A 22,402-nucleotide genomic window follows, 5' to 3' on the forward strand; every position below is an offset into this window, starting at 1 on the left:
CAAACCAGAAATAGTCCGAAACTACCATACCCTACTTGACAAGATATTGCTGTACATGCCATAAAGTTAGAGGCACTTTATAGAGATTTTAGACCTAGAAGTTCAGATTGAGAACAGAGAGACACAGAAAGACTGGTCGTTTTAAATCAAGGGCGTCATCTTAAAGCTTTTACTTAAGTGAGTGGTTTCATTCCCCTCGCTGATTCAACATTAAGTCCAACTTGGCCCTTATTTACAGCTGAGGTCTGTCACCTACTAAAGATTTTAGTGCAGGGCTTGCAGGATTTTAACGATCATACAAGAAGCTGATATTACTCAGGATGCTTGCTGAGAATTTAAGATTTCCATTTTAAATGTTTTGAACCAATCTCATGTGCAAGTTAGAACATTTTAAATTAGAGAGCTATTAAGAAAGGGAATACAGACAGATTTAGGCACAGGTAATCTCCCTTATTCTGATTTACACAGTGTGGAACAGGATTCAGGGTATCTTCTCTTTTTAAAAAGAAAAATTTATCATTAAATATTACTCAGTATAAGGTTATAGCTTTTTTTGTTTGATGATCTTCAGTAACATAATTTTACACTTCTAGTTCTACCATAGATGAAGGTGCAGTGTAGATTAGCAGTCACAGAGATTATGGATGTGTCTGAAGGTAAACATGTGCCCTTGTTGGTCAGGGCTTAAGTGCAATGCTAGAATTTATATCCCATGACTTTGTATGCAAGTGGCAAGAAGCACTGAGTAGGGCTTCCTTCCTGAAGCAGATATACCATGCCTCCTCCTCTGTTGTAAAAAAACTGGTAATTTAAAAAAGTTACATCAATATATTTTTTGAAAATTAATATTGTTCATTTGATGTAACCGGGCAATAATTCAGGACATGCCAATCCTTTGTTAGATGCGCTGTTGTCATGTTTAAAAAATTCCTGATATGCTGGTCTCAGAGATGGAGCCCTTACATCTCAGACAAACTTAATGTGATGGTTGATAAGTTCAACTTGAAGAAAAAATTCAACATTTGAAGAACACGGAGTTTACTTTTGCCTCAGATGAGTAATAATTGATCAGTCTTCAAAACAAAATTATTATACAAGATATGTACCCAGCAGTGAACTAAAGGGAGGAACCAGTATGCATTTGGGAATAGTTACACATATTTAGACACATCAGTACACAATGTGTTCTGTATAGCACAGAGTCCCATACATGTATTTGGAAAGAAAAAGAAAGTTTTAATATACTGTGAATACAATTCCTCCCTCCTACACATGGCCACTTTTTTCTAAAAGTGCAGAAAGTCTGCAAAAAAACCCTTAATCAATCAGGGAGGAATTATACACCACAAATGGTATGCAGATGCAGTTAGAAATTTTTCGTCAAATGTTTACAAGAACTTCAATGTATCATTTCATACACAATCTGGTAGTGTTTTAGCAACAGTGCACTGTATTTTGCTTTTAATTTAGAAATTCTACATTTTAAGATGGGATTTTTCCCTCTGAACGTTACCTTTTTTTAGTGCATAAGATGCATTCCATCTACATCAAAAGGACAGAAGTTGAGAGGAAAAAAATTTTAATTGAAATTATATTTGATTGAATTTTGATCAACTTTTACCATAATGATTTCAATTAATTTTCATTATGTAGTTCTGGTGTATAAGATGCCCTTAATTTTAGACCACCTTTTCCAGGAAAAATGCATCTTACACCATGGAAAATTAAATTTCCTAGGGTATGCAAGAGGGTATTTAATTTAGAGGTGCACCAATATACCGGTCACATATCAGACTGGCACCGATAAAAGGAAAATTAACAATATCGGCCTTTTTTGGCTGGTGTAGCTGATGTCACCAATAAATGCTGCATGCATGTGTGCAGCCAGGCAGCTTGAAGAGCAGCATCCCGGCTGGTAGGTCTGCAGGGACGGAAGGGACAGATCAAGTCTCCCACAGCGAAGGGAGGAGTGGGGAAGGTGCAGGGGCAGGCACTGCCCAGCCAGGGCAGTAAATGGGACCCCAGGGCCAGGATTGGGCAGAGCTATGGGCAGCTCATCCAGGCGATGCAGGGGAGGGGAAGAAGGGGTGGCTCCCTGCTGCTGCATGCAAACTTGGGGGAGGCATGGAGGGCATGTGCCCCCTGGATTTGTGCACAGGGTGAGAGCAGGCTGCCTGCTGCGGGCTTAAGGCCAGGGGCTGGGCTCAGAGCGAGCTCATCTGCACAGGGCAGGTGACGGCAATAGTGACACTGGGAGGGGTGGTTATGGGGGCCTGTGGGGAATTTTGGGGTCACTATAGCTCCCCCAAAATCCCCCTAGTGCTTCCCCTGCTTGGGGTACTCTGCTCTGCTGCTTTTCCCTTGGGAACCCTGCACTGGCCGCGCATCCCCTGCCCACCCCACAGCATAGCGCTCCCAATCGAAAGGCAACACAGCAGAGTGCCCTGAGCAGGGGCAACGCTAGGGAGTTTTGGGGGACTGTAGCCACCCTAAAATTCACCATAGCCCCCCCCGTTGCCACCCCTCCCAGCGCCGCCACTGCCCGCCCCACACAACCGAGCCTGCCCTGAGCCCAGGCCCCCTGTTGGGAAGAGGCTGGCACACCCCTGGCCCGAAGCCTGCCCTCGCCCCGCACACAAATCTGGCAGGGGGGGCACATACTCCCCTTCCTCCCCTGGGGTTACATGCAGTGGATGAGAGCTGCCCCTCCTCCCTACCTCTCGGCACCTCCTGGATGCGCTGCCCACAGCTCCATCCCACTCCCGGGGTCCCATTCACTGTCCTGGCTGGGCAGTGCCTGCCCCAGCCCCAACCCCCTTCCCACTTCTTCCCTCACCGTGGAGGCCTGTATCTGCCCGCCCCTCCACAGACTTATCGGCCAAATGCTGTTCTCCAAGCTGCCGAATTACATTCCTGTAAATCGGTTATCAGATCGGTATTGGCCGATATGGCAGGTTAATAATGAGCTATCTGTATTGGCCAAGAAAATCTTTATAGGTGCACCCCTAATTTAATTTTTTAGAAACATTTAGAATCAGGAATTATTTTCAGCAGTAGATCTTTTCTTAACAACGTATATAAGTATATAAACTACTCATCTAGCCTTTTTGTGCAATGCTGTCATTGCTTTAAATTCATCTTCTCTACTATCTATATTCCTTCTTAAAAATATTCTATTACAGGGGTCAGCAGCGTTTTCAGGCAGTCTGCCAAAAACACCCACAACCTTGACTTATAAGATGTTGGCGTGCCAGAGGCAGACAGCGGGGGGGCTGTGAGGGGCCCAATCCTTGTTGTGGCAACCCCGGCCCCTTCCCTACCGTCTGCCCCGAGGTGCGCGCGCCAAACAAAATCCTTTGCTTGCCACACTCTGGCACCCGTGCCGGAGGTTGCCTACCCCTGTTCTATTAGAAAACTCTTCTTTAAAAAGTTATCCGTTAATCTTGTTAAATTAAGGTACCAGCAAAATTTAATTAATATGAAGTTCTTTTCTTTCACATCAGTGCAAACATTGATATTTATCTATTTTGATGTTTTGAAAATACCAGATATTCCTATAAATATTGAGGTGCCTGAACATCTGAGCCTCTACAGAGACCCTGTTTCACCTCCTTTTTGGGGATAAAAAGGAGATGATAACATCTCCTCTTGGGTTACAAATTTTGGTTTTATTTTTGTTTTACTAGTAGGGGCTAAGAGTAAAAAGGGAGATAGTCTTAATAGACAATGACTACTCTGAAATTCTTCTACAGTTTCCTGACAAAGGAAGATTCTATACACTGTTCATATATGATTAAGCAGCAACTTCTACATAGGTAATGAACAAAAGAGGAGTAAGACTTGCCACCTGATCAGCTTCTGCTTCAGAATGATAGCCATTGTGTCCATCCTGAATCTCCTGCATTGCATGAGCCAGCAGTAGGGCAAGAAAGGTAATAGGAAAAAAACATGCAGACAACAGGTGAAAGGACAGAATCATATTTTTTTAAAGAGACAGTAGATACTTTAATGTCAACCTTTCTTTTCAATATTTTCTATTCTGCATGAGCTACTTCACCTATAAAACGTTCAAAGTTATTAGGCCCAGCAACTTAAGCCATTTGGTAAAATGCAAAGTGGAATACTCATCCACATTTTCATAAAACAATTAATGCAGGCATCCAAGAACACAAAGTATGTACTGTCTTTTAAAAACAAGCAATCTGACAGCAAGATAATGAAGAATATGCCACATGCTCAATAATAGAAGAGACTGAGTAGAGCTTGATATGGTAGCAGTAAGGGAAAATTCACGCAGTCTTTTCAGGACAAAATATATTTTCAATATCCATTAGAAGCATTCAGATAACTTAAAGAATTGTTGTACTGTACAGACCATAGTGTAAGTATTTTATAGTTTGATACAATTTTCCTAGTTACTCCAATCCTGCTGTCAAAACCGTCTATTAGAAAATGTATCTAAATTACCCTTAATAGCATAATATTCAAATGGTTCACATCTCTGTTCATTCCCATTTTAGTGTTTAATTGGGAAAACTCTTACTATATACATTAAATCCTTTTAATAAGTATAAGTTCTCTCTGCATTTTAGGTAGGAACAGAAAAAAACAGCAACACAAGTTATTAGCTACATCCAGTCAGTTGTTCTTCACTTTTCTTACAATGCTAACCGGAGTGAAATTACCATCTTCTGTCAGAGATGATTTATTTTTCCAGAACAGCACCAATTCAGGAACACAAAAATTTCTCATTTAACAGCCAGTACTCCTTGTAGAATCTAATGATAAAACTGAGTTTTCGCATTGTTTCTATGAAACTCTAAAACAAAACAAAAAATTAAAGGAATGTCTTACATATTTAGAGAATTTAGGTGCATGTGAAATCTACTGAACCTAAAACCTTGCACATGATGAAGGGTTCCCAACAGGTAGATCTTAGGGGAAAATATGGCAATTATTTATATTTAGGTCACAGAAACTGAGTGAAGACTACTTCTAGAAGTGAAGTCCAAGAAGGTAGATGCTAAAACCTCATGAAAAAAAGAAAAACAGGAAGAAGGGCAGTGGAATTTTAAGCCAGGAATTAAAGGAAGTAAATAGAGGCACTGCAGACCACTCATGGACCACAGAAGCCTTTACAAATAAAGTTGACCAAGGAAAAATGGATTTTATTATCGTAACCCATTCCAACCACTTCAAGAATTGAAAATACTGACCTTTGTATACTACAGCTGTTATACACATCCAAGTGGGTTTTGGATATGGAAGCAACTGATTAGTATCTTACCATGCTACAAAGCTTAAATTATTCCCTATTATAAGCTAAAAGCCTTGTTTGAATGAAACGGTTAGGAATATTTTGAGAGCAGTGTCATTCTATTAGCCATATCTTTTCTCACTCGATTAGCATTCCAAAGCAAGAGGGAAGAGAAAACCAGGCACACACTTTTGTTATCCTTAAAGAACACTGGATAAAACCTAGCCTCTAAAATCATCAAAAAGATGCAGGTCATTGCATTAGTGTCTAATTTCAATCCTAACTTTCACTTCTGCTCTAGGGCTGAAGCAATTACGGTAAAACATGTACAAACGCAAGCATGAATTGAAATCTTATTTAAATAGGACAGACAAAGACTTACTGCTTTTTCATAAGCTAACACTGAAATTCTTTAGCATAGATAACACATTAAAGCTGCTAATACAGTACTCTGTAGTCCAAAGCATGTAAGCATCAGTTGTGAGCATCCATTTTGTCAAAATTAACGTAATAAAACTGAAGTTAGTACCGCATATTGGTAACATAACTTAAATATACTGCCCTCTCACACATTGGCTTTTATGGCTCATGAAAACACTGTAATGTATATAAAGCATTTCTATGACAAACAAGCTGTTGCACTGCATAGCAAAATGGTCCAACTTATCCATAAAAAAAACATTAATGAAGAAAAGAAGAACACTTGACACACTGAGCTCTCAACACAGCACAGAAGACACAGATAGGAGGCCATTTGCTGGTAGTCAAAGGTATTCTTACCCGTAGATCAGGCCTCCTGTATACCTGTTAGTTAAAATACAGAATGTTACTAACAAAATCCAGGCTTTTTATTTTAGTGTCTGAATGGGAGTCAAGATCTTTTGAGAAACTGGTTCTGGGCAGCCTTTTATTCAATGACAACATGCTACACCGAAACATGGAACAGGTTAGCAATCTTTCTGGGCAGCATATAGTAAGCCTACAATAACAGGTATGAAATCTAATGGACCCGTAGCTTTGAGTCAAATGTCTGCACGTGGGTACATCCAACCTTTCCGCCAACTTGCATTCAAAGTTTTCTAGCCAGCTAGTATCACCAGCACTTTCCACCCAAACACCCGCTTATCCAAGGAGGCCCTAAGGGGTTTACCCAATCAAGGGAGATACCACGAACTCAGAGTTTTGGAGCAACTCGAACTCTATGCAAGGCAAATAACTGTGAAGCTAGGAAGGAAAGCTGGTTCTCCACCCTCCAAACCTGACCTTTCCCTTTGCAGCAAAATGTGGTCCTTCACGACCTTTACATTTTTGCAGCATTCTGGTGCATCAGGGAGGCCTCTGGGATCCTCAGAGTTTTTACAATACCTACGTGTACATTCAGGGACACAGGGAATGGCACAAGTTAACAGGAGTAAAACTACTCCTATGAACTGCAGAAACTGACAGAAAACCCAGCTGAAGGCCAAAAAATAAGAAACATTTGGAGGGTTTTTAAAAATTATCTACTCTTTTCAGCCTGGCCCATTCACGGAGTAGGCTGAGACCTTCTTTTCTAACTGAAATATCTGAATCGTTTTCAGAGGATAGCGTTTTCAGCACTGCAAACCAAAGGTGCCTACGGCACAGATAAACACACTGACGTCTGCCTCAGACGTGGGAAGGTCGCAATCCATAGTCACCTATAAAAATAAAAGAGTGTTTGGACATCCCTCTACCTGTAAATTCAAGCAGAGCAATGAGACTAAGGATAGAATAACCTCTTAAAGGAAAATGAAATTTGAACCGGCCAGTTAACTCTTCAAAAATAATTTCTAGATGCAGTCAAAGGGGATACCTTACTTTTAAAGGAACAGTCTACCTCCCAAATCATTACTTCACAACCAATACAATGCATTATGTAAATAATCTATTGTATGAAATTAATTTATTCTTTCCATTTGTTATAAGGTCAGTGCATCCAATTTCAAAATGAAAAATACTAATATAGATGCATACAAAAATGTGAAGGAGATGCTAGATATTCCTGGATAGGTTACCTGGATCGCAGAAAAAAGCAAGTGTGTTGATTTTACCCTCAGCCAAAGCCAAAGCCAAAAAAAAAAAGGTTTAGGAACATTGTATGAATCAAGATTTGGCTGTTTTGGCAGCTTTGTGGGAAAGGCTGTATGCTTGCTCACTTTGCTTTTGATTGTAGTCAGTGCTACTAGAGTTTGTTACTTACACATGCTTCAAGCTGACTATATATTTTTAAAAAACCCTAGAAGTATTGCATGTGCTGTTTCAGTTGATTTTCTGGAAATATATAAAATCCAGTATGTTAAGTGACAGTCAAGAGGTAGTAAAGTACAGCCAGTCTTCTGGTAAGAAGCGGAAGGGACCCTTTTCCAAAGCAGCACCAGGAGACACAATACAACACCGTTCCCATCTTTTTAAAAAGCTACGTATTTGTAGTCAGAAAGGGTAAAAGATATCTTACAATTGGAAACTTTGCAGTGTTACTTGCAAACACAGTGGCTTAAATCATAGCAATGAAAATATGTTAAATATAATTCATAAACAAACTAGTCTTCCAAATACAGAAAGGTTTGACCTTCTTTTTCCTTTGATTTCTGAAAGACTAGGGAATGAACTAGAGTTAAATGCTACTAATTAGGCCACAAAAGATTTCTCTTTCTGGAAGTCAAGTCAAAGATCTGTCTGGGAAGAGAGAAAAGGAGAGAACACCAGACTATTTAGAATAAAAAGCTCCTTCTACTCTGGAGGAATGCATTATAACTGAAACAGTAAATTGAACACCAAGTTCCCAGACTTGGATCATGATAAAATGAAGTCCTTGATCTACAGGGCAAACACAACATAGACAGCTGTAATGCAAGGTTTCCCACAATGTTTTATCAAAGACATCAGCCTTGACCTGACGTGAGAATTTGCAATTCAGCTGCCATACTCTAGAAGAGCTAAGCTTTTTCTGAGTACAAGCTGCTGACTGCGCCAATATAAGTAACAAATTCTGTGAGGTGAATTTTTAAATAGACTAGGATCAAATACATTTAGTGGATTCATCTTCAAGCTCAAGCTGAATCTGACCCACAGTGACAGAAGTTAAAGGAATATACTATTTCTAGACAGCATCTAGCTCCTTTTAAACACAAAGAGCCTAGGAAAGTTAATTTAACTCCACTGTAAAGCAAACAAGATCCAATCTTTATCTGGCCATTTTGCATGCAGAACACAATTCTGTCTTTTAAATTCAAGGAATGAAGAGGAGGGTGTATGCAAAAGACCAAAGTTAAATAGAAATTCTGGAATATTAATAAGGTCAGAGATTACATTTTTATTACTAACAGGAGAGAGAGAGAGAAAACACAAAATGATCTGGTCGGCTGTAAAGACTGGCTGCATATATAGAAAAAGGAAGTGAAGAGAGCATGAAAAATGATGGGGAAAAACCTCAGTGATTCCAAACAGGCTAACCACACTGCACAATCACTGCCTCAACAACTTTTTTGCTGTTGGGAGACAGGAAAGAAGGCTGTTTCGATTGTAAGAAACTCTACCATAGGTAACCCAACACCGCCCCCCATCCCCCCTCAAAAAACCCCAAAACAAACCAAAAAACCCCTAAATTAAACAGACATCAAAACCATGGAAGAACAGTATAACTGATAAACATTCTTTGGAAGTGGTGCAGGCATTATGATTTATTTTTTTGTGAAATCCAAATAATGGAATTATGTAATTAGAATGCAAGGTACAAGCTGGGAAAGGTATTTTAGCCCTACAACTATAAATTGAACTAATTTTCAGAAAGTATTTGGGTAATACTCATTTCTGGGTAATAATCTTTATTTAAACAACTTTGCTGTACGACATCACATTAGGACTCCCTTCTCTTTTCTCCACTTAATCTTGTACTGTAGAATTGAGGGCCATTAGTCTAAGTAGGATAAAACAGTGGTTCTCAAACTTTTTTTTCCGTGGACCAGTTGAAAATTGCTGAGGGTCTCAGCAGACCACTTAATAAATTTTTTTTTGTTCTACAAATCAAAGCACACAACTCATATTTTAATATCAGTCGTCTTATCTTAAAAGTACAGATATTCTCGATTGTTCTGCGAGACTGCTGCAGACCACCTGAATGGAGCTTGCAGACCAGTGGTGGTCCGCAGACCACAGTTTGAGAACCTCTGGGATAAAACACAAAGGGAACCTGTGCACGTCTACTCACTAGGGAGTAAGATTTGAGTCTCAAATAGTCAAGGATCGGAGCAGCAAATGGTTTCTTGACCAACCACTTCAACACTGAAATTTAAATTCCTCAAATGGTAAACACCACTTACCCTGTAATCTCTGGATACGCTCTCTGATGGCACCGACCCTGAAATCTGACTAGAAATGGTAGCAGCTATGAGCTGTTTACACCACTCAACATGTGACCCTGTAGGGCTACAAGAAAAGAATAAATATTTCAGTTTGCTAAACAACAAGAACAGCAACTACTACTACTTTATACTGAAGCATTGAGACTATTTCATTACACCCCACGTTAACACAACTTGCAAACACCACAAACAAGCAGCACTGGCATTACAGGAAAACACAAATTATAGTTCTGATATAGAGCCGTTAATAAATCAGCAAATATGGTTATGGCCCTGCAGACTTGCAACATTTTCAGTCTCTTTATCCAATACCATTTTAATAATATTCATATATTTGTCTTTAAGGCCTTCAAACAGAATGTATTTTGAGCACAAGATACACAAGTGCTTTCAAGAACTCCACATATCTGTCAAGATTGCTAGTCAAAGCCATGCTCCTCCAGCAGTAGCATATCAAGGAAATAGAAGTATTCTCAGCAATTGTCTCAAAAACTTCCCCAATGGCATCTTCAACTATTGCTGCATCTGTGTTCAGAACAGATGAAAGAGCTGTGATTCTGCTCTAAGGGAGAGGCAGAAACATTTCTCACTGCTGAACTGTGCAGTTAAATGGGTACACAAGGACCCCCAAGACATTGCCTCAGCCTAGGGAAAGCAGATGTCACTGATCTGAACTGATGCCTTTGGGAGGGGCCATCTAGATTCGGGAAGTCTGCAGGACAGCAAATACTGAGCATGGGAAGGAACTACCTGAACCCGACACCAACCCGATGTCTGCCTCAGGATTTTCAAGAGTACCAAGTCAGGGGTAACCGGGAGCTCTATCCTATCCCAAACCCAGTGATATGCATAATCACAGTATATGCTTAGAGAAACTGTAATTATCGAGTGTAATTGTGTTTCTGTATGTTTTCTACTTAGTAAGAAGTCAGATACTGAAAAGAAAAATCAATTTAAAAACATCAGACGGCAAACAGACACAGGCCAACATTGGGTGGATCCCACAAGGTTAAAACGAATGATTCATAAACCACCCAGTGCAGAGCGCAAACGTGCTAAACTGGGATTCGAGAGGGTGTCACAGGGGACCCGTCATCGCTTCATGAGAGGCTCAACGGCCCTGTGACAAGACCAGAAGACAAATTAAGGGCTCTAAGAGTCGCTGCCTGGAGAAGAAGGTAGTTCGTGACGGTCTCACTGACATTTCCATCCCGGCTTTCACTTGTGCACGAACTGCACAGCACCACGTCCTATGCGCCAGGACTTCCTCTAATCATCACTCGGCACGGACCGAAAGGTGGTCGCCGCAAAATCTCTACCTGCGTTTTGCGGTCCCGAGAAAGCGGAGGGATGCTAACTCGCTGCCCTGCGCGCCGCTGTACTTCTCCCTTTGCACGCCGGTGGGACGCACACCAGAAACCCAAAGGGAGCGTGAAAGATGGAGAAGGAAGCGAGAGCAACCTGCCTGTCCTCCCACGTTTCCATGCGTTTTTAAAGCCGTGTCGTTCCCCAATCTCCGGTCGTTAGGGGCTTCTCTTTTTAAACGTGGTCTTCACCATAACGTTTTGGCTGCTTTACCTGCCCTGACACCAGGAACGGTCTCGGGGCGGTTAAAGCAGCAAGGCAAACGCTGGCACGCGCCGCTCCAGCGACCCCCGACACGTTGCGCGCCCCCGATTTAAAACGTGCCGCCGCCAGCAAACGCGTGCAGCTCAACCTTACGTGACAGAAGTTAGCCGGGGGGCTTTAAAGTCACGAAACGCGATCCTGACCAGGTGGCACACGTCTCCCCCTCCCGAAATCTGCCGGCGGCTCGGGACCGTGCCCACGCCACCCGGCTCGGTGACCCACGCCGCGCGCCGAGGAGGGAGGGCCCGTTTATTTTGGGGGGCACATCCTGAATCGTGGGGGAGGGGCAGCTTTTTTTTTTTTTCCTTAAACGCTCTCCCCTCACGGCCGGCGAGGCGGGAAGTTTCCGAGGGGCGGGGCGGGTGCAGGGGGAGGGGCGGAGCGGCCCGCGCTCACCTGTCCAGCGCCTCGGTGCTGGGCTGCCGGGAGCCCGGCCTGGCCGCCCGGCGCGTCCCGCCGCCCTCGGCTGCCGCGGCCCGCTCCATGGCGCCGCCGCCCCCCCCTACACCTGGCGGCCGCGCTACCCAGCGGCCCTCGCGGCGGGGGGGGTGGAGTTGGGCCCGCGCGCAGCCTCATGGGACCCCGCGAGGCGGAAGTGGCTGCGACCGGCCACAGCCGCCTTCCGGTTCCCAGCAGCGCAGAGCGCCCCCTGCCGGCGGCGGCCGCGGGCGGACCCAACACGCCCTGCCCCTGGCGCGGGGCTGAAGAGGCCGCAAAGGAGGGCTGTGTGCAGGCCCGGCCCAAGGGGACGAGGACACGTTGAAGGCCGACCTCAAGGAAGTGGCTGGAGGGACAAGGTGCGAAGGACGAGCGCCCAGAGCACAGCCACCGTCTAGTCCTAGCCCCACGCACAGCCCCGACCCCGGCCCATTGGGGGGTTGTTTTTGCAGATGCCCCCACGCACCACGGTGCAATTCGACGCCTGGAGCCGGCCGCGAACGCAACTGGGTGGCGGCCCGTTTCGGGGACACAGGTCACCCTGGAAGCAAGAAGAGAGCGGGGGAAGGAAGAGGAGCGCTGCCGCCACCCTGCGGGACGGCCCTGGAGGCTCCAGGAGTCAGACGAGCGCGGGACGCAGGACATTCATTTAAACAAACATTAAATGTAGAATCTGAGTGCAGGAGGCCTACGTTTTAAACGTAGTAGCAATGTGCGTCCGCCTTCCTTACGCGACGCCTACGCACCGTCATCCGCAGCCGACACGCGTGAGCACGTCTGCGTTGCGTCACGAGCGCGCTGGCGTTTCGGAAACCTGGGAGAGATTCAAAACACAAGAGTTGGCCACTCTCATCCCAGCCTGCGTATCAGCGAGCGGTGGTACGAGGTCACCTTCGAATCAAAGGATTGATGAAGAGGAGGAAAAATCTACCCGACAAGAACCTTTTCCCTCGCGCTCTGATGTCAGATAACACAACCAAACAGTAAGGATAAGGAAAAAGGTTGATAAGCTAATCGCCCTCCTCTGACTGAGAATCAGGTATTTCTTTTATAATGGATACTTTTCATCATACAGCAATTCTGCAGGAGTAGGAAGTTCTAATATTGACTTCTTGTTCTTTTAAACAGATGCCCCTGATCGCTTTCATTTCCAGATTACAATACGTCGCCAGAGCAGGAAGCAATTCTTGTGAAGAAGACCTAGGACTGTCACCGTCCGGGATGGTAGATGCCATTTAAAAGCCAGAAGACTACAGCATCTCCCGGCGGTCTGATTATGGAAGGTGCTCCACAAACAGCCACAAAAACTTACATGCTACACTGACTGGAGTTTGACAGTCCCAGATACATTTTATAGAAGCATTTCGAAGTAGTATACTTTTTTGGAACAATAACAGCTCTACCAATTATCAAAAGTGATAGTATTTGGATACCAAACATGGGGGAAAATGATAGGCAAAGATGATTCAGAGATATTTAGTTAAATATGAATTTGAATTCATATTTTAATGATTTCTGGCAGCAAAAAATCCCCCTAATGAAAGCGAGTTTGAAAACCTGTATCAGATTTAACTTTGTATTGCTTTCTTCCCTCTACTTATGCAGCTGGATTTTATGCTCTTTCACAAGTAATGGTAGGGAACTAGAGACCCAGTTTTGTGCCTGTGAACTAACAGAACATGTGAAGAGCAGCTAGAATTGCACTCTCAAGAGTTCTAGTTCTAATCTTTTAATTATCAGTATTTCCTTTAGCATTAACAGTATGCTTAGTGTTATACATAACAAAGACAAATTCTACCTTGAAAGAAACATTACGATCTAAAATGCAGGTTCAGAGAAAACAACACTAAGGGATTTAACTTTCTCTCATTTAGCTTACCTGTAAGTGTAACATTTGGGTGGAGACCAAAGGTAAGCACTCTGTAACAAGTGAATTTTCAGAAGACAACCAAGTAAGAAGTTGGGGCTCAATGCAATAACTAGGTGGTCATTCCAGGTCTTGAACATGGGAGTGGGAGGACACAGCTCCCTCCATACAACATTTTGAGGCTGGCATTGGTTAATCAAATGTTCGGTATGTCCAATTGTTAAACTTATATCAGATATGTATGTGGGGGGGGGGGGGGAGAAAGGGGCGGTGTCTTTAATCAGAGGCCACAAGTGAAATAAGTAGTAGAGGGAAGATTTATTCCAGTTGCATGTGCATCAGTACCCTGGAATATTTAAAACTAAATATACTAATAGGCACCCAATATTACTCCTGGGAATGCTTGAGCAGTCTTCTTGTGCACTCTTCCTGAACAGGTTTTGGCAGTGTTCACAGAAGCTTTTGTGGTCAAACATAACAGGCAAGAGCCAACTGTTATGAAATGCTAGATTAGGCCTTACATTTGCCATGTCCTCATGGGACACTACCTGACAACACTGGGGTTGTATATAGCACAGCAGTATATTTGCATACAGTGAATTGCTCAAATTAACAACAGAAGGAAACTGTATACTGAAAACAGCAACCATTGTACATACCTATATTCGTTATCACACTAAAATGTTCTTCAAAAATAAGGCAATATCCCAGAAATGAAGAGATTAATAAATTAGAATGTTTCAGGGGTTTTTTATTTTACAGGATTTGTTTTTAATTCTATTAAAATAGCAATGTTTTATTTTAAGTCACCGACTCAACAAAGAAATCTGAGTGAACATGTAACCAAGTTATAGGCTTTTAAAGAACAAACTTCGGTTCCAACTACATAAAAATGAAGTGTCAACAATTTTGGCAATATAAGTGTACTGTATACATGTAATGAAACAGCAAGTGCATATAATCCTTTTCATCATGTTACACATTCTGAAATGCAAGTTTATTACACAATATTTACAAAATAGACTACTCAATTTTCTTAACTCCTCGACACTGCTGATAAAACAGATTATATGAAGCACTTGATCCAAATTGTACAATACTCTTAAAAATCCCGATGAAAAAACCTAACTGTTTTATAAACCACACGCAAATAGGAGGCAAACAAGCCAGTCTGCATAGTTTTAAATCTGCAAAGTTATGCTATTCAATGCCATAAGGATAAATTGTTGGGTTGAATTAAGCTTCCTTGGTCATCTGCTGTGAAGCATCCAATCTATCTTAAAACAATGCCAAGATCCTGGAGGGGAACTGAAAGTTGCAGCTCCACATATATGCACTGAAAAGATGAACAAGAAAAATTCAGAGGAGAAAAAATATAAGTGGACATTAACCACGTGTATTTAGAACACACAAGCAGTACTCTGCATTTCCCTGAAAAAATAGTGCAATTATTTTAGTATAGTACTAACTATCAAATTAAGAGGTGCTGCTTTTTTTTTTGTGCTATGAACAACGTTATTTCTAAAACATTCCAGCATCCTCTAAACTATGACTTCTAGTTTTTTTTATGGAACCATATGCTTTAAGTTTTCCTTCTGTATGCAAAATATTTACATTCTACAAGCCTTGGAGGAGAAGTTCTAATAAACCATATTTCAATATAATTATACAAACTTAATTTATACATAATCCTATTTAATTCTGTTGTTACATTTTGTAGATCAAACTTATCACATTTACAATAATTTACAACAGTAGAAGTTTCAAATGTCAACACACACTTCATTTAAAATAACCATTTTAGCTACAAAGTCCTTTACAAAACCTATACTGCAAAACATACTAAATTGAACATCATTAAAACTTCCAAGTGTATGCAAAATATGAATTAAAACATCAAGTGGCAAGGTCTGTGCTGTCTCAAGAAATACTTGTAAATAATAATAAAAAATGCCTGAAAGGAGCAAATTATAAATTTAACAAGAGAAGCCTCTTAATTAATGGCCTCAAAACAGTTCATCAAAAGACTATTTCAATGTGGACGTACTATTTGCAAATCTTGTATACTGAAATCCCTATAAATACTTTATAAAGAATAAACTTGTTAAACAAATAGGTTAAATATCCACTAAATGTGCTGGGCTGTACAATTTAAGAGGTTACCAACTAATTAATCATAATCTTAAAATTTTTAACCTACTTTGGTATAGAAGTTGCTCTGAATAGGCACATTTTATTTTAGGAAATGCAAACAAACACAAACCGTATTGCTAATACTGGACTTCAAAGCAATGTCTTTAAAGAATTCTAGTTTTTTTTCCTTGAAAACTACAATTTAGGCAAATCAACAAAATCAAAATCCAGAAAGTTTCACCTACATAATTGATAATTCAAAAATATGTAGTGTTCCATAGTTACCAAAAAAATCATTTCCCCCCCCAAGCCATCAAAATCCTAATCTATTCATTCTAAAAATCTTCACTTACAGTATAAAAATTAGCCTTTTTTTTTTTTTACATGTCTTCTTTGATATATACAGAGCAAGTTGAATTATCACAAGTTTAAATTACCAAAAAGTTCCTCTTTTTCAATTATTTTGAACAGAAAGCTGAAGTAGTTTTCAGTTAACCAGGAAAATTCTATTCCTGAGTATCTGGCTTTTGAAAGCTCAAGGAAGTTCTCTCAGGAAGTTGAAAGTCCTTATCCTGCAGACTTATGCACATACTTGGGTTTATGCACTATGAATAGTCCCTTTGAAGTCAAAGGCACTATAGACATAGTGTACAAGATTCAGCATATGCTTAAGTTTTCACAGGGTGATGGCCTAAACATAATAAATACATATGTACTAATGAAAAAAAAAGTATTTGTAATTTTATCAGTTTTCTTCAAAAGTCTAAAGCACCCCAGCTAACTGCAGATTGGTTAACATATTCCCAGTCCACAGGTTTTGAAAGGCACGTAATGAATTGAAAATTTCTCTTTCAGTCTTCCTACTACAGAGAAGGTCTAATATGTGGAGTTAGGTAGAGGTCCAAACTAAGGCATTCATATACTCCTTTTTGTACTACAGCTCTGTGTTAAGCACCGCTCGTGGTTTCAGTGTTCTGAAGAAAGCAAACCACATTCTTCCTTCATAAATGTGTTTGCACATGGGACACCATCTGCGACGGAGATGCTGATGAGGTTGATGAACTGGAGATCTTAGTATTATTTGTGATCTGCAGCTCTTCGAGTCTCCTCACGTAGTCATCACGTAAAGCTAACAACTCCATGTAACGCTGCTCCACTGGATTTGGCTGCTAGAAAGAGATGCAACAAAACATTTTTACAACTTGATTTTACTTGCACTTGAATGCCCTAAAGTTGCTCCGAATCAACCCAACAGGTGCCTGGCAGCTTTTGATATTTGCATGCTGCAGCTCCTTAACAGTGGGTATTTCTGAAAGGAAGACCCAAAGTTTCCATTTCTGTATCTATAAGAACCCTCTTTGCTCAAAAGGTTTATCTGTAGCAAAACATCCAGATTTAGCTTACTACAAAAATAAGTTCATGCAACTTCAGTAACAACCAGCCACGTTTACTGCTGTTTGTTCCCATTCTACACAGGATATAAGCACACCTAGCCTTTCACAGCTTAGAAATGAAGCATTAAAGCAAGACTCCAAACAGCAGATATCTTGTTTAAGAGGGCCAAGTCATCAGGATGCAAAAACAAAAATCAAACCAGTAATATGTTGGCATCCTCAGAATTAAAGTGACCAAAAGAGTGAACACTCCTTAACAAATAGAAAAGGACTGTTTTGGTTAACTCTGTAACAAAACCCTGAATATCTGTCTTCTGAAATCTTAAACTTCAGGGCAAAAAATATACATATTATGAGCAGCTTGTTAAAAGGGGGAGGGAAAGGAGTAGAGAAAACCATGATCCATCTGAGCAGTTTCATCATTTTAATCTCTGTGATAAAGAAAAGACTAATTAAATAGAAGAAAGATGCTGCATGCACCAAACTGAGGCACATAGTCTTTAGCTTCCCTTAGATGCATGCATCTCAAGGAGTTGCATACTGTGGCTTTACAGATATTTGCCACTAACTTCAGAAATAATCCAATAGGGACCATCCATCTCAGTACTCAATTTCCCAATCTCTACAAGACCAAACAAGTGCCACACTCCATAAAGGGTTAATAAATGAAATTCCTGAAGCTTCATCTATTTCTTTAAACATTAGCAGGAGGTAAGGTGAGAGAAGTATCATGTCACAACAACCGCACAAAATCAACATCTATGGTGCAGTCACTACCTAGAATCAGCAGTAGAACTACAAGGAGAGCACTTAATATTAGGCTAGCAAAGGGATACAGCACTGGCTATTGTAGATGAGTGTCAGTTTGAAATAGCACTGAAAAGGGTCTTGTCCCAGCAACACAGGCTCAATGAAACATGTCAATTGTAAGTCAGTTTCCTAGTGGAAAGAGGATTTAAATGGCACAGATATATCTGTAAGACTGTTGACAACTTCAGAATATGTTAAAACTCACTGATATTTTTTAATTGCTTGTTGCCAGCAGTCACAGAATCACCTATATGCTTTTTCCATCTACACTTACAGAATTCCAGTGCCAAAAAATCAGATCAGTAATGACAATGGGCACCAGGACTGAAACATTTAAAAGGAACTGGCCAATTTTATGTCCCAAAATTGTTAGCTTTCCAAAAAGTGTCTCGTCTGTAGCTCCCCTTAATTAACTAGACTGTCACTGCAAAGAGCAAAAACTTTGAAATGAGAACAAATTAAAACTGGCAACATACTTGTAAAAAAATACAGTACGCTGTTTAGTGTCTTCTAGGCTCCAGCATTCTGTAAATTCAGGAGATCAACAGCTGAAGAGAAGCTGTGCTGCCTTAAAAAACTCCTACTCTTCTCCAGTGCTTAGATAAAGACTGCTTCTGTGAGCTGACCCTGGCTTGCAGTGATAAAACAAAGCTGCCACATAACAGGTACCCAATAAGCTATTTTTGATGGTCTTAGCTGAAAAGACCCACCAAACAAATAGCCACATAAAACTACCAGAATAATTGGAACTCAAGCTGGTAGCCTCAGAAGAGGCAAAGTAATTAATCCTGAACCATAAAAACAGTCCGTCCCTCCAAGCCTGGACTGAGACACCGATTCATAGATGTTAGGGTCAGAAGAGACCTCAATAGATCGTCGAGTCCGACCCCCTGCATAGGCAGGAAAGAGTGCTGGGTCTAGATGACCCCAGCTAGATGCCTATCTAACCTCCTCTTGAAGACCCCCAGGGTAGGGGAGAGCACCACCTCCCTTGGGAGCCCGTTCCAGACCTTGGCCACTCGAACTGCGAAGAAGTTCTTCCTAATGTCCAGTCTAAATCTGCTCTCTGCTAGCTTGTGGCCATTATTTCCTGTAACCCCCCGGGGGCGCCTTGGTGAGTAAAACCTCACCAATTCCCTTTTGTGCCCCCGTGATGAACTTATAGGCAGCCACAAGGTTGCCTCTCAACTTTCTCTTGCAGAGGCTAAAAAGGTCCAGGTTCTCTAGTCTCTCCTTGTAGGGCTTGGTCTGCAAGCCCTTAACCATACGAGTGGCCCTTCTCTGGACCCGCTCCAGGTTATCCGCATCCCTCTTGAAGTGCGGCACCCAGAATTGCACGCAGTACTCCAACTGCAGTCTGACCAGCACCCGATAGAGGGGAAGTATCACCTCTTTGGATCTATTTGTCATGCATCTGCTGATGCACGATAAAGTGCCATTAGGTTTTCTGATGGCTTCGTCACACTGCTGACTCAAGTTCATCTTGGAGTCCACTAGGACTCCAAGATCCCTTTCCACTTCCGCATGAACAGGGCAGTGTGAGAAAGCTGACCTCTGGTGCCAGTATTCTACCCAGTCTAGGACAGAGTACTGTACTTTGTTCTGAAGGGTTGTTCATCACCACCTTTCACAAGCAAATACTTTAAAAAAAAAAAAAGACAGACAAGTTTTGGGGAAGTATGACTGATGATACAGAGCAGTAAAATAATCTTAACCTCTAAAGCAGAGCTGTGCATAGGCCAAGAGCATTGGATTTAAACAAGTAAAAGCAAAAACGATAGTCTACACTGTACAGTCTCTCTAGAAGCATTTCCCAGAACCTGGAAAAGAACCGACTTACTTGTTGCCGAATCCTTGGGTTCCACCTAATGTAATAATTGACCCAAAGTTCCAGGTGACGCATGCTGGCTACTGGATAAAGTGCTCGATTCAGTTCTTTAGTATAAAAAGGATTGATGTACTTGGCCTTTTCACTGTTTATCAATGACCATAATGACAATGTTTTTTCAGCCACTTTCTGAAATGAAATAGTAAGAATTTCAACTATTTATACAGTACAAGTCTGTTATGGTAACTCTGGTTACACTCTTCCAACTACAACAGAAGCACGGTAGATGAAGTGTCACATTTACAAATCACTACAGTAAAATATATATGTACACTAACTCAAACTGACAATGTACCCTAAAATTTGCATGTAGTCTTTTGAATACATAAAAACAAACTTGCTAGTACCAGTTCAAGTATGTTTTTGTGTTCCTTTCTTGGCTATAATTAAGCTGTTTACAACGATTAGGATGACAGTTTCAAAACTATACAGAACTTTACAGATCATCAGTTTTACCTACCTCTCTGTCTCTGGCAGACTCACAGCTGTACAAAAAAGTACCAAATCGGCAGCTGTACAAGTGATCCAGAATCGTAATCAAGAATTGTTCATTGAATTCAAAAGCTGTAGGAAACTAGCAACAAAGTCAAGAGTTAGAGATTTGTTTATACATATGTGCTTGTGCATGCCCACACTCAGTCTGAGCTGCTAAGCTATAAAAGCCATTTAGAAAGTCTGTCACTTGGTCTACCAAAAACGAGTTTCCCGTGACAAAACCAGTACTATAAAATGTGATGAATTACTGATTACTACACAACAAATAGAAAAAGATGAAAATCCCTATGCATTCTTATCACCAGACAGTACATCTCTTCATCTAAAGAGAAACTTTACATCTAAAACAGAATGCCACTTCAAGATGGACGAAATAACACTTCATCTAACACGAGACTGGATTCCCTGGTAAAATCAGGTGCTTTTTTGGTTTGTTTCATTTTGTTTTTGCCTTTGGGTCCAAAAGAAGATTAAGACTGAACTAAAAGAAGGAATTTGGAGGTGATAGGTAAAGAACCACTGCTATTTATGAGGAAACTGTTGAGGCTTCTCTGCCAGATGTAACTTAATATTAGAAAAGTATTTATCGAAACAAGGTGCAGGCAGATAAGGCTTGAGGTCTGTACTAGGCTATGGGCGCCTGCAGTACTTAGTTAGCTGCACAGTACTGTTAACACTAAGTAACTTTTTACCTTCAAGGCCTCTCTCAAAATGGGACAATAGGTTTCTATAAAAACCTGAATAAAAACATATCTGTAGCAGGAAGATGATGGGAGTCTACAGAATAAATTCAAACTCTATACTTTTATGAATCATTAGCTCTCTAGTACAACTACAGTTCTTAAGAGTCAACTGAAGTCACTTCATCAGTAATGAAACAGAAGAAAAAAACCTGTTAGTTCACCTGCAGTAAAGTTTGTGAAAAAATTACAAGTCTATAAAGTGTCAACAAGAAACACTACTTTGCACTGCTACCTCAGGAAATTAAATTCTGAATAGCTTTGCTACATGAAAGAAGCTTTGCCACAGAGATAATGCACTTAGTTTTGTAACTTAAAAATTGACAGCATCACATTAGGGGTAGCAGCAGTGAGGAGCTTCCATAATCTGGACGGCACTGAAGGGGTATTCCGTTTGAATTTAAAATGGAGACAGGAAATCAGTCTCAGCGCTCTTAAAGGATTACCAGTGGGGGATAAAAAAAGAGAGACAAGAAAGAAACAAGAAAAGTTTTTTCTATGTACGTTGACATTAAAGTGCTTCTAATTATTTTGTCCTCATGTAAGGGAGCTGCGTTTCTATGAACGGCTTGGGGAAGAGTTTAATGGACTGATTAAATTAATAAAAACTAACTCTAAAATAAGACCAAAATAAATGCAACAATCTGCCGCTATTCCAAATATTCCTAAGGAAGCACCCATTCAAGATATGACAAAGGACAATGCTTTTATGCATGAATAATTAGTTAATGATCAAGAGTATAAGCCAGCAGATTAATTTTTAGTTATTTAAAAAAGGAAAAAAAAGGAGAGGGTTAACTTTGAACACAATGCAACTGTGTTACTTTCTGCTACCGGATCAGAGAACACTTGTAGTATACTTTGAGGATTTGGGCTCTTAATTAAAGATTATTTTAAAATAATATTGATTTGCTGGATTTTAACCACCTTTGAGAGAGAAATACAACCTACCTGTTTAGACATTTGCCAGACACAATCAATGAACTGCAAAAAGATAGGTGATCTATCAGCATCAGCATGGTTTTTATCGCCATGGCCTATTCTCTGAAATGCAACAATGCAAATCTTGTATTAGTCAAAAAGCAAATTCCATTAAAATAGAAGTCAAAATACAGGTTTAACATGAATATAATGCAGCGATTTTAAATCCATAATGCAGACCTGGGTGAGGAGTGATACTACAAACTTGCTCCAGTCAAACTGCTTTGTTGATGGGAGAGGAGCAGTAAGTATTTATGAATGGTAGAGATCCAGAACCAAAGCATTAGTTCAAAAAACCAAGAACTTTTTGGAATTCCTGCCCTAATATTCTATCTTTAGTGTGCTAATAGCTATAGAATAGCTTTGCTTGAGACTTCAGCAATTAGAA

At 40.8% G+C, this 22,402-nt stretch overlaps 2 protein-coding genes and 1 long non-coding RNA gene across 12 annotated transcripts in view; 1 reads left to right on the forward strand and 2 right to left on the reverse strand.

Annotated features, from left to right (window-relative positions):
* Positions 1–11,778, reverse strand: part of MTMR1 (myotubularin related protein 1) — a 40,829-nt gene extending 29,051 nt beyond the window's left edge. The window contains exons 1-3 of one of the 6 annotated variants that reach the window (XM_014601165.3): positions 11,665–11,778; positions 9,598–9,703; positions 3,848–3,898 (exon numbers count right to left, since the gene is read on the reverse strand). In XM_014601165.3, coding sequence (XP_014456651.2) covers positions 3,848–3,898; positions 9,598–9,703; positions 11,665–11,753 — 246 coding nt within the window. In that variant the 5' untranslated portion in view covers positions 11,754–11,778. Of the gene's footprint in view, positions 1–3,847; positions 3,899–6,037; positions 6,062–9,597; positions 9,704–11,664 lie in introns of those variants that run through there. The other 5 variants (XM_014601171.3, XM_014601177.3, XM_059732867.1 and 2 more) reach the window with 5 other exon arrangements.
* A 55-nt stretch (positions 11,779–11,833) lies between these two features.
* Positions 11,834–14,332, forward strand: LOC109284417 (uncharacterized). Its single transcript, XR_002091869.2, has 2 exons — positions 11,834–12,745; positions 12,835–14,332. It is a non-coding gene; the product is annotated as an uncharacterized LOC109284417 (long non-coding RNA).
* MTM1 (myotubularin 1) overlaps positions 14,308–22,402 on the reverse strand; it is a 50,784-nt gene continuing 42,689 nt past the window's right edge. For 4 of the 5 annotated variants that reach the window (XM_006271284.4, XM_019492775.2, XM_019492777.2 and 1 more), the window contains exons 12-15: positions 21,985–22,077; positions 20,259–20,372; positions 19,751–19,927; positions 14,308–16,875 (exon numbers count right to left, since the gene is read on the reverse strand). In XM_006271284.4, the coding sequence (XP_006271346.1) occupies positions 16,708–16,875; positions 19,751–19,927; positions 20,259–20,372; positions 21,985–22,077 (552 nt within the window). In that variant the 3' untranslated portion in view covers positions 14,308–16,707. The remainder of the gene's footprint in view (positions 16,876–19,750; positions 19,928–20,258; positions 20,373–21,984; positions 22,078–22,402) is intronic. The other variant, XM_059732868.1, reaches the window with a different exon arrangement.

This window comes from Alligator mississippiensis, chromosome 8, assembly GCF_030867095.1.
Source record: "Alligator mississippiensis isolate rAllMis1 chromosome 8, rAllMis1, whole genome shotgun sequence".
Lineage (NCBI taxonomy): Eukaryota > Metazoa > Chordata > Crocodylia > Alligatoridae > Alligator > Alligator mississippiensis.